Source organism: Macrobrachium nipponense, chromosome 33 (genome assembly GCF_015104395.2).
Source record: "Macrobrachium nipponense isolate FS-2020 chromosome 33, ASM1510439v2, whole genome shotgun sequence".
NCBI lineage: Eukaryota > Metazoa > Arthropoda > Malacostraca > Decapoda > Palaemonidae > Macrobrachium > Macrobrachium nipponense.
The window spans coordinates 38,000,266-38,013,176 of NC_087219.1; the positions used below are offsets into that span (position 1 = coordinate 38,000,266).

The 12,911-nt window shown below is 37.4% G+C and overlaps 1 protein-coding gene across 1 annotated transcript in view; it reads right to left on the bottom strand.

The window, feature by feature from the left end:
- Window positions 1–1,044: 1,044 nt before the first annotated feature.
- LOC135203098 (uncharacterized) overlaps window positions 1,045–12,911 on the bottom strand; it is a 249,065-nt gene continuing 237,198 nt past the window's right edge. The window contains exons 3-8 of the mRNA XM_064232721.1: window positions 10,793–10,867; window positions 9,433–9,678; window positions 8,187–8,333; window positions 5,163–5,339; window positions 3,003–3,209; window positions 1,045–2,323 (exon numbers count right to left, since the gene is read on the bottom strand). Coding sequence (XP_064088791.1) covers window positions 1,445–2,323; window positions 3,003–3,209; window positions 5,163–5,339; window positions 8,187–8,333; window positions 9,433–9,678; window positions 10,793–10,867 — 1,731 coding nt within the window. The 3' untranslated portion in view covers window positions 1,045–1,444. The remainder of the gene's footprint in view (window positions 2,324–3,002; window positions 3,210–5,162; window positions 5,340–8,186; window positions 8,334–9,432; window positions 9,679–10,792; window positions 10,868–12,911) is intronic.

Sequence of the window (12,911 nt, forward strand, 5' to 3'; positions counted from 1 at the left end):
TGTGATTAGGTTCCAAAATAAGCCAGTTTAATTTTGTGCAGTCTGGAATGGTTCATGACTGGGTCTTGCAATAGGTAGATAAATAGATAGATAGATATATAAACACTGACTTGGAATATTACAACATATAAAGACAAACAAACAAACAGACTGTGATACCCCTGATGCTGGTAGAAGGTCACTGATTTGAATAAATATCAAGGAGATAACGTACCAGGTAATGGAAGGACGCCATACAACCACGAACTACAGGACAGTGAAGCACAAAACAAAGTGGGAATCCGGCACAAGTCTTAAATGGAAAAGGGAGTATCTAGGAAAACATTAAGTTCGAACGAATGGCGGGACAGTTGAACCAGCTCCTTTTAAGAAAGGAAAGTTTCGATACTGATTACGAAATAGAGGGAAATCCTGGAACACTAACGGAAACTGACTGATGCCACAGAACTATTACTTAAATCATAACACGTACATATTTCAAAATCTATGTTTTAGAAATCACGTTTTCTCTACAGGTCCTAAACATAACAAGAAACTGTATTTAATGGGGACACCTGTGAAGCCTACGTAGATAAAGTTGAGTACTTTTATTACTGTAACGCATATAATCTAGCCTTGTCTTAATTCCCTTTACCTAACCTACCTTAAGTTTTATATTATCTTTCCTAACCTAAACATAGAACAGAAAATATAACTATATCTAACTCTCCCATTTCAAGTGACTTTCGCAAATATTAATACGAAACTGTATGTACGTATCATGAGCTTAAGAATTCTATTTAAATGAAAGCTCTCCTTCACATTTGGCTTAGGAGCTTGCAACTCATCACAACTGCTTAAATGACATCACATACATTCTCCTGTACCCTTATAACTAAGGAGTGCAATTACTGATACTCCATTATTCAGGCTTTCTATTAACATTAATCAATAAACTGAAAAAAATTATTCCAATTTATTATATTGGGAAATAAATTAATACTCAATTAATTATCAATATTTATTACAACAATCTTTATATACACACAATTAACTATTCTTTGGTAATAAAGGACTTAATTCTGTATAAATATAACAACTGGACCAATAATGAAAACACTCTCCAAAGTTTATCATCATATGACTAATATGTTTTCTTCCACTCTAACATTTTGTCAACATTCACCGAATATGAGCGACTCTTTTCATCGTTCACTGGAAATGAATCACTTTTAGTTGCGAAGCTTTCAAAACCAAAAGCAGTTGTCTTTGCAGACTTACGGTGTCGTTTACAGTATATACGAAAAAAGCACAAGATTTATATGTACATAAACGTTGAGGGGGAGGAAAGCACTAAAACGTTTCAACAAAGGTTATATTTATCACTTGAAATAAATTTCCAGATATTGACTTTCAAAAAACGAATCTCACTAAACATCTTCTGTTCCTATAAATATGTCAATGACTAGTGTCTCGGTTTCTTTTTTGGTGGGCGAGACTCGAGCATGAGGACGTAGTTCTCCACTAAGGAAGCATTGTCTATACGCCCGGGGATGCCGTCCTTTCTTGAGGATGAAGGACCCATCCTAGGGTCCCTCGTAGATCCCCGGCCTTTTTCGAAAGTCCAGGATGTCTGTGGGTTGTTCGAGTTCCTTCTGATGAAGTCTTCTCTGAATGATGAACGCACACCATTAAGGCGGTCCTCAAGATACTCGCTGTTCCTTGGCGTTTTCCTACACTTGCCCAAGGACCAAAGGACAAGACTACAGAGGATCAATATGAGAAGCACTCCTATGCTAACGCCCACGTACCATAGGACCTCTTCGCTATTTGCCTCAGCCGCGACTATCTTTGGAATCTCTACGGCTGAAACTCCAGTAGAAGAGCCACCTCTTGAAGGGGGGTGTCCTGGTGATATATCACTTGAGACATCTGCTCCTGATCTTGAGCCACTAAGGTCAGAGTCCACCTGACTAGTCACTTTTGTATATTCAGACTCACTACTTGGAGGCAGTAATTCTGACAACGCATCGTCAGGATAATCTACTATTTCTTGCTGGTTTTCTTCCGGGGTCTTAGTTGCAGGTGCTGCGTCTATGCTACTCTGTGTACCATCATTCAGCCATCCAGATCTGCGCATGTCATCTAACGTGGTGGAAGTTGTAGGTGCTTCGGTGGGCACTGAAACGGCAGGAGAACGGGGAGGAGGACCTTCTTGAACAGGTACTGTAGGAGGAATGCTTCTCTCGGTGTTGGAACCACTCGCAGTAGACACGCTTCTGAACATGACAGGCGTTGCAAGACTCTTCATCACAGGGTTTCCTTGAGAGTCAATGAGTTCGACCTGTACCAGGGTAAAAGCTATGATGAGAACTACTGAAATTAGTGACCTACAGTTAATCATTTTGGTGTTTAATCCTACAGTGTAATGATAGCACTACAACTAATTTCATACTTATAAACAAAATAAATTTACTCTACTTCTTTGAACAACATATAAATGCCAGGTAAACTAAAGTGAAATGGATACCTATCCCAATTATTTACACAATTACACAGTTTTCAAAAACTAAATTTACTAGATCTAGCCAAACATTTACTTACTTTTCAAAATTCCTACACCCATAACAGAAAATCTTTAATCCGCTTGATTTTTCAATGCTTTCAACAGAAAAGTACAGTGTTTTTACCGGTTTACAACGGACTATGAATAACAAAGCATAGCATTAAAGGATTGTCATTTTAGCCCCTGAAATATATTGATAATGAGAACTTAAGAGGGAATTGTGGCTTTTACTATAAAATCTATATCAATTCATTCCAAGCGTCTAATCCTCTTATCTCTAAGTGTACAACTTTCCACTGATCTACATATATCCCCTAGGCATGACAAAAAGTTAGGACTGCAGTCTACACCTCAAGCTACTTCGCAACTATAAACCTTTACAAAATTAGTAGGCTACTAATGTATCAAAACAGAATAGAGCAGACGTGGAGCGTGTCTGTTGACTACTTCATGTTACCTGCAGATAGTATCCCTGTCCAGGCCACAGAGACAGCTCGGTCGTGAGCTGGTCCGTAAGGAGGTGTCCTGAGACCCCTCCAGTTTCTTCTACCCAAGAGAGTAGGTACTCAACGCCTTCGGGACCTCTTGACTCCCACGCAACTTTGACTTCGGCCATGATGCCAGACTCGACTCTCACCACCTGAAGCGCCCACGTCGGGTCCACCTAGATAGAAAGCAAGTTTTGCATGAAATATGGAGGATTCCAGTACCAGGCATTAACCATAGAAAATATGGTTTTCTAAACATTACTCTTCCTTAAGATCCACTTTCATTGTGGTTACTGAAAGACTAACGAATAACGCTTGGATTTGTGTTTAAAAAAACACAGATCCCAATAACTGCACATAAGCAAGAGAGTATGATTACAGTAGCGAGTGGAATAGGAAGAGAAAATATCTGAAATATAATATTTTCTCTCTGTATTTTGGTGTTTTTATGGGCAACTTTTATTTGATGGAATTCTGTTGTAACAGAACATTTTTACCAGTCATATTTATATACATATATATATATATATATATATATATATATATATATATATATATATATATATATATATATATATATATATGTATATAGTAAGTGTTTACATAATAAAAATATGGAATGTTAGTCCATATATATAAAAGATATATGTATATAATATATTATATTATCTATTCTATGTATATACTGTAGTGTTTACATAATATATGGAATGTTAGTCCAATATATATAAAAGACTAAAACTTGCAGGAATGTGATCAGACTAGAGACGCTAAAGATGACGTATACAATAAGTATGTAGGCTAAGATAACATGCCGTCACCTGTAGTCATTCAATTGTTTATAAACATTAGTCCAAGCTCCCTGCTTGAGACAACTACCCCGACCCATAATTCAAACGGCCTACGTGATCTGTAGCGTGTCTCATTTTGGTTGTGTGTTCGTATGAAACTATGTCATTTGTATGTATGTTCATATGTTCGAACTACTGTCTGTTCCTTCATAACTTGTAACAGAGATGGTAGACAGGCAGAACAGAGTTAGCTATCGTCATTAGAAGACCTGTATCTCTTTACCTAAGCTTTATCATGTAGAGAGAACAGAAGTAGCCATCATCATTGGCAGAAGCGATCAAGCTATCGTTATTAGAAGACTTGTACAATCATATCTGATCTTCAGCATGTAAAACTTCAGAAGAATATATCTATTTTTATACTTCGTGTTTTCTACAAGAACCTCCTCACCATGAGTTTTAACACATCATCGTCATAAACAAGATAATCCCGACTTCGTAAGTGATCTACAAACCCCAAACACTCCATTGAAGATGGAAGTGCAATACCAACCGACTTAGCGTAAGATTATCGCTAGTCTAACATTACCTCATAGGGCGCCTTATCATACAAGGCACAAGCCCTAATATATATATATATATATATATATATATTATATATATATATATATATATATATATAGTATATATATATATATATTATATATATATATATATATAGAGAGAGAGAGAGAGAGAAGAGAGAGAGAGCGAGAGAGAGAGAGAGAGAGAGAGAGTAGAGAGAGAGAGAGAGAGACTGAACTTAGCAACAACAACAAAAATTCATTACATATTCATAGGGTCCCGAACAACTGTACTTGAATCAAAAAGTCAATTAAGGCAAACCGCATACTAAAAAGGAACTTAAGCAGAAGCTCAGATTCAATAATGAGTTGAGTTGAATATAGAATTTAAGCCATTATGACCTATAAGGTCATAATGAAATGGGATTAAAAGAAATATAAGTCAAAATGAATAAAAAAAAAAAAGTGATTAGCAGAATTGTAAGAGGGCCAAAATCTACATCCACATATAATCAATCAGAAAAACCCTTGATCTAAACTTAACAAATTAACTCCCCCACCCCAGCCCCTGCATCAACCACCCCAAACAAAAAAAATTCAGGCACAAGAGTAGAAGAGACAAAAATTCAATAAACCAACAACCAATCAAAATGCTACTAACCAGACTAGATTAACCCCACCCCCCACCCCCAACAAAAAAAAAAAAAAAAACAGTGCACGAGGGTAAAAGATGAAAAAATTCAACAAACCAACAACCAATCAAGATACTACTCACCAGACTAGATGACCCTTCGGGGAATGCATCCTTCGGAGTGACCTTCTGGGATTCAAAATGTTCGTACGGATAGAATTCGGACGGTTCAACTTCGGGGGATTCGAGATTTGCTGTTACGCCCCTACTCACGGACTCTCCTGGAACTTGATCAGAAGGGCCTGGTCTCAATTCTTCCACCTGGAAGAAAGGGAAAACGTTAAAAATATATGCACAAGCAAGTAATTAAATGATGATGCTTTAAGCGTAAGTCCTAGTTGTTATTATTATTATTATTATTATTATTATTATTATTATTATGATGATGATGATGATGATGATGATGATGATGATGATGATGATGATGATGATGATGATGATGATGTGGTTGTTGTTGTTGTTGTTAAAAAATACCTTTTCTTGATTTGGGCACCTTGGTATATCGTTGAAAATACACCAACGTTCACACTAACAACATGTCGTATTTTATCTACATTTTTAAAGAACATGACGGAATTTTATATTAATCATTATTATTATCACTGTGACCGCAAATACACAGAGCACAGGAAAGAGCCACCAAATAATGATAAAGAGTCAAATAGGATAACAGGACCCTTCTTCATATTATTCTTCATCATCATCATTGTGTCCATATATTAAAGAGTACAAGGAAAGAATGACCAAATAAGAAAAAAAAAAAGGAAACATGATCAAAGATATTAGATATGTAACATGATGAAACTAAAAAAAATGAGGAAGTCCAAACCACCCAAAGCAAAAAAAGATTAAGCGAAGACGTAGAGCATCGCTATCCTAAATTAATTCTCGTTTCATTTTCTAATATCTTTTACATTTTCGTCTATTTCTTAATTTGTTAATTTGCTTCTTCTTTTTTAAAAACTGATATCTTCTTTCTCTATTTCCTATTACCGTCTACTGCTTCCTTCAAATGAACACCTTGTTCTTTGGAAGCTTGGATTTCAAGTCATTGGTCCCTGTGATAGACTTGTTTCTATATGAATAGGGTTCATCTGAATAATAATAATAGTAATAGTAGTAGTAGTAGTAGTAGTAGTAGTAGTAGTAGTAGTAGTAATAGGCACGATCCCAAGATCCCTGAAAAGGAACCTGGAAAAACTAGAGGCTGAAGTAGCTCCAGGACTCATGCGGTAGTGTGTGTTCTTGGAAACAACGCACATATAGTGAGAAAAGTGATTGACTCCTAAGGAGGCAGGATGCAACCCGGAACCCCATACTGGTAAAAAAAAAAAAAAAAAAAACACCCAGCCGAGTAGGATGACTGTGGTAAACAAACAAAATTATTAATAATAATAATAATAATAATAATAATAATAATAATAATAATAATAATAATAATAATAAGAAGAAGAAGAAAAGAAGAAGAAGAAGAAGAAGAAGAAGAAGTCGACACAAAGCATCACACCCAAGACGAAACATTATTAAACCTCAAACCCCCTTCCATCTTCATTTGGGCGAGGACACCGGATGCCCTCAGACAACCCCCTAACCCCAGCATTGGGGCAACCTCGGAATGACGCTTTTATTCACCTGATATTTTTTTCCTTAATCGCAATTTCACGGTTCTTTCCGGTGAGGCAGTTTCGGCCTTTGGAAGACAATGTCCTGGAAGTGTGGCTAAAAGGACAATTTTATTTTTGGCAGAGAGAGAGAGAGAGAGAGAGAGAGAGAGAGAGAGAGAGAGAGAGAAGAGAGACTTGGCGATACAGTTGCAGTATTATATTACTGATAATTAATATATTTTTGCAACTATATATGGAATAAAGTTAGATGCAACAACTTTATTTAGAATAAGGTTATAGGTTATATACAACTAACTATACACTGGACAAGGTTATATGCTAGGAACTGTTACATGTAAGCAACAAGTTACCAATATGTTTATGACATGTTCTGCAGTAGTGTTGGCGCAATCTTAGCAGCAAGGGAATGTGGTTGATGGTGACATGTAAGCAACAAGTTACCAATTTGTTTATGACATGTAAGCAACAAGTTACCAATATGTTTATGACATGTTCTGCAGTAGTGTTGACGCAATCTTAGCGGCAAGGGAATATGGTTGATGGTGACATGTAAGCAACAAGTTACCAATATGTTTATGACATGTAAGCAACAAGTTACCGATATGTTTATGACATGTTCTGCAGTAGTGTTGACGCAATATTAGCAGCAAGGGAATTTGGTTGATGGTGACATGCAAGCAACAAGTTACCAATTTGTTTATGACATGTAAGCAACAAGTTACCAATATGTTTATGACATGTAAGCAACAAGTTACCAATATGTTTATGACATGTTCTGCAGTAGTGTTGACGAGAATATAGCAGCAAGGAATTTGGTTGATGGTGACATGTAAGCAACAAGTTACCAATTTGTTTATGACACGTAAGCAACAAGTTACCGATATGTTTATGACATGTAAGCAACAAGTTACCGATATGTTTATGACATGTTCTGCAGTAGTGTTGACGCAATATTAGCAGCAAGGGAATTTGGTTGATGGTGACATGTAAGCAACAAGTTACCAATTTGTTTATGACATGTAAGCAACAAGTTACCGATATGTTTATGACATGTAAGCAACAAGTTACCAATATGTTTATGACATGTTCTGCAGTAGTGTTGACGCAATATTAGCAGCAAGGGAATTTGGTTGATGGTGACATGTAAGCAACAAGTTACCGATATGTTTATGACATGTAAGCAACAAGTTACCAATATGTTTATGACATGTTCTGCAGTAGTGTTGGCGCAATCTTAGCAGCAAGGGCATGTGGTTGTTTGTGACATGTAGGCAACAAGTTACCGATATGTTTATGACATGTTCTGCAGTAGTGTTAATGCAATCTTAGCAGCAAGGGCAGGTGGTTGATTGTGACATGTATGCAACAAGTTACTGATATGTCTACGACATGCTTTGCAGTAGTGTTGACGTAATCTTAAGAGTATGAGCATGTGAAAATGAGTATTATTAAGGTCAAAGGTCAACTGAGTAGGAGTACTGACCTTATATTCCACAGTTCCCTGTTGAGTTGAATGCGTCTGAAGCAAAGTGTCGGAGGCAGCTACAACTCCCTCTTGGGTAACCGCTAGCAATCGCAGCCTGGGCACCCCAGTGACACCTGGGGGTATGTGGGTACTCCGGGTGGTCGTCTGCGAAAATAAACAAAAGGCTAAATGAAAATAAGAGAACAAAAAACAATGACTACGAAAATCAAACATAAATAATTTATCGACCAAAATTTTTAAAGATATCTAAACAGAACGTTCGTCTACGTTCATCGTTAAAATGATTAATTTATAAATTAACAAAAGTCTTCACAGTAATATGCAGATATATAGTACAATATATAAATGTTACAATAATAGGCCGATCGCCTATAACAGGGTATAGTTTAAATTGTTATCACATTCGTCCATCACTATACAGAAAAAACATTATGCTAAATGTCAATTAAGGAGAGTTATCGCTGCTCTTTTGTATGCTTATGGATTGGTCTTCTCGCTTTCATAAATGCTAAAACTCTGACATTTTTACTTTCCATTAACAATCGTATAAATGAGAAACCTGGTTTAATTTACGTTATTCTATTGGAATAATCTTTCTTCATTTACCCCAAAAAGCTGCATTGAGCCCGATGTACAAAATAGCTGATATTTAAATCTAGCAGTACATTTGGCTGAAATCTCTGTTATAAGCCGGGAAGGACATATAAACTCCCGACATTTACCACAACTTGCAAAAGACCTTAGGAGTCTGATGGGAGAAGGAATAACGTCAAATTCATAAGCGGCCTATACGGAATGAATGAAATGCAAGTACTTCAGAGGTAACTTTACACCAGTTGAGCAACATAGTATGAAATTAACACTAAACGAAGTTAGCAACAGTATGATTAAACTGTATAAACATTATATATTTGTTAGTCTTTATTTCTGTTTTATTACTTCATAAATACCCAATCCAACTTTTGGGAATTCTATTTTGAAAGGAAATAGCCTTTAAGGTTTGTCCATATAAATAATAAATCATTTTGACAATATTAAAATTATAAATGATATTAATAGTATCACCAAATGGACCTTCCAACTACAACCAGTAGTCTTCTTTTTAGATTTTTCTGTTTCACGCAATTCGATTTTATCTTTGAGAGACAGAGAGAGAGAGAGCAGTCTTCTTTTACATTTCTCTATTTCACATAATTCGATTATATCTTGAGAGAGAGAGAGAGAGAGAGAAATTCATCCTCACCTGTACGACTTCACGCCATCCGCTTCCGCTGTTTATAAATAAGACGTAGATGACGTCATCCCTCGGAGGGGCAGCGCTCCCTGACCAATCGAGCGCCCCCCACACGACTTGACTCCTCCCACTGACTCTGGGAGGCGGCTGATAGGCTGGCAGGGGAGGAGGGGGCGGGACCATGTAGGACCGGAGCCCCGCCCCGTTTCTCGACGAGCTCATGTAAAAACCGCATGCAACTTGGCAACCCGGCAACTGCATAACAAGGAAAACAAAAGGTAATTAAAATAATTGCTGTTTTTGGTCATTAAGGGCGAAACTCTTAATGAGCTGAACATATAAATGAGGCTTAATAGTTCAGATTTGTGGTTAAAAAGGGAGTCTGCATTGGTGGATATCCATGGGATAAAAATTCATTCTCGACATCCTCTTGCAGTGTCTTAACAATACGAGACACTTTAATGAGAGAGAGAGAGAGAGAGAGAGAGAGAGAGAGAGAGAGAGAGAGAGAGTAACCATTCTTCAAGGATGCGTAAAATTATCATCATACTCTTCAGTACTGTAACTAGATTTCAAAATTTAACAGCAACATAAACTACTAATGTTGTTCTTTTTTTATTGAGGTAGCCTTATGCCAACATGGGCTCTTGCTCATAGAGCAGGCGTAATTATTTTACTAATGAAATTTTAAAATGTTGGAATTCAAAATAGAAAACTAAAATAGTCTTACTTCCTGTACAAAAAAACGAAGTATTCTTATCACTGTTAAAAACACTACACAAAACTACATAACTCAATTTTAATACTTCAATATCTTTACACACCAAAAATCCATTGAAAACATGACTTCTTATCACGTACACATGCATCAGCGCATATAAAAATCATCGACTCACTCATGCCTGTCTGCGTACGTAAGAAAAAAAAAACTCGGGTAAATAAAATCTCAAAATAAAATTGCAACTTGTTTATGTACCCGTGCGAGAAAAATAACGCCAGGTAGATAGAAATCCTAAAAAATTAAACTAATTAAAATTTAAAACTGCGACTCTTACACACGTGTGTGTGTGTGTGTGTGTGTGTGTGTGTGTGTGTGTGTGTGTGTGTGTGTGCGCAGGTAAATATTAATCTTACAAAAATTAAATATTCGACTCATAAATCTGTACGTGTCTTTGTGAGCGTAAAATGATTCATTAGGTAAATAGAAATACATTTAAAATTATCAGGTTATTAGAAAAACATTTTAAATTAACACTTAAAACTGTGACTCTTCTATGTAGTACGTGTGTCTTGGCGTGTAAAAAACTTATCAGGTAAACAGAAATTTCTTTAAAATGAATGGAATTTCTTGAGAACCTTTTCTACTTACACAAGCTGTGTGATCTGAACACATGGATCCCCAGATCCCCGTCTGATGGCGCAGGATACCACAGGAATTCCAACACTAGGAAAGAGAGATGAAAAATAGTGTTATTTTGACAAGTACAAAGCCATTTCCCCCTTATTAGAAGTGGCTCAAGAGAAGGAAAACCCCATACTCACACACACACACACACGCTCTCAATATTCACAACCTTCCTCATCCTTTCTTTAAACCTTATAGCCTCAATACATCCCTACACAGACAAATAGTGTTATTTTGACAAGTACAAAGCCAATTCCCCCTTATTTGAGGTGGCTCAAGAGAGGAGAAACCCATACACACACACACACACACACACACGCTCTCAATATTCACAACTGTATTCGTCCTTTATTTGAACCTTATAGCCTCAATACATCCCTAAACAGACACACCCACACACACACACATACACAAACACACACACACACAAACAAACGCGCGCTCTCAATATTCACAACCCTACTCATCCTTATAGCCCCTTTAGATACCTACACTGAAGTCTCATCAGAAGTGAGTTAAACCCCATACAAATACACCACAATCCACCTATATCTCTCATAATTTATAGCTCCTACTGACCTCCTTCCTCTCAGGAATCCTGAAGTGAACATTCTTCCATTCTCTCCACATGACCAGATCAACCCCATCCCCCTTCCCGCCCCCCACCCGACAAAAATCCGATCTTTCAAGGGGGTTAGACTGCGCTTGAGTATAGGTGTTTAGTTAAGTTCGACAAGTGTTGCATGAATATCGTGCAACGAATTTGAGTGCATATGTAAAAGCTCAAAAACATTTCTAGAGGTCCTTGAATGTCAACTCTGATTTTTCATAATAATAATAATAATAATAATAATAATAATAATAATAATAATAATAATAATAATAATAATAATAATAATAATAGTGAGAAAAGTGATGGACTCCTAAGGAGGCGGCAGGATGCAACCCGCAACTTCACACTATCAAAACCACCCAGTCGAATAGGATGACTGTGATAGATAGAAAATAAAATAATAATTTAACTTTTATATTTTTGTTAAGTGCTATATCTTACTGCATTTTCGTGATAACCTCAAGAAAAATACATATATTTCTATTCTTAAAAAGGAGTACAATGTAATCCTTTTATATTCTTCATACGGTAACCTTCCATATCGTAATGTTATCACAGTGATTACTGTCTCACTCTACATCATTATTTACATACCCTGTGCCAAATTACACTCCAGATTAGCTGATATTTATCATACGCGCGTCAGGAATGTTAAAAATCAATGAAGCCTTAAAGCCTCCACAGCTCTGTCTACAAATATGCCAACATTTCAGTCTTCTAGGAGACAAAATCTCTCTCTCTCTCTCTCTCTCTCTCTCTCTCTCTCTCTCTCTCACTGTGTGTGTGTGTGTGTGTGTGTGTAAGACCTCCTCCTCCGCAAAATCTTCAATACCCTCCACCTACAAAATATGCTATAATTTCTCGCTCTGTGTGTGTGTGTGTGTGTGTGTGTGTGTGTGTGTGTGTGTGTGTGTGTGTGTGTGACCTCCGCTTTCACAAAATCGCCTCAAAGGCCGCTCTTCCAATCCCCAAGAGAAGGGGATTAACCACATACCTAGGGGATTGGAGGGAGGAGATGCCTATATTTATTATGCGCGATGCATTTTCCATACTATTTCCTCCAATCTCCGGGAGATACGATCTCGAAGTCTGTCGAAGTCGGTCTTTCTTCACGCGCCCGCTGAAAAACGGGGGTGGGACCTTGGGCGGCCTGGGGCAGGGTTGTTCTCGAGACAAGACTCACACCGTATCGGATTCCTTCCAGTAAAAGCATTAAGTAATCTATTAAAGGATTTAGTCCGGACTAAGAAGGATTAAACCCTCTGAGGCTCCCCTTCGGGGCTGCTGTCGCGCCCCTACGCCACATTGCGCCCGGCTGGGCGATTACCACTTGTTTTGGGCCGGGCATTCAGACGGGAGTCTGGTTAGGGGGCTGGGATCAAGGAGGCAACCCTCCCTCCTACTACGGAAGGGCTGAAGACGCCCTTAGAGAAGGGGGAGAAGGGGCAGTTCCTTAGGATTCAGGGACTC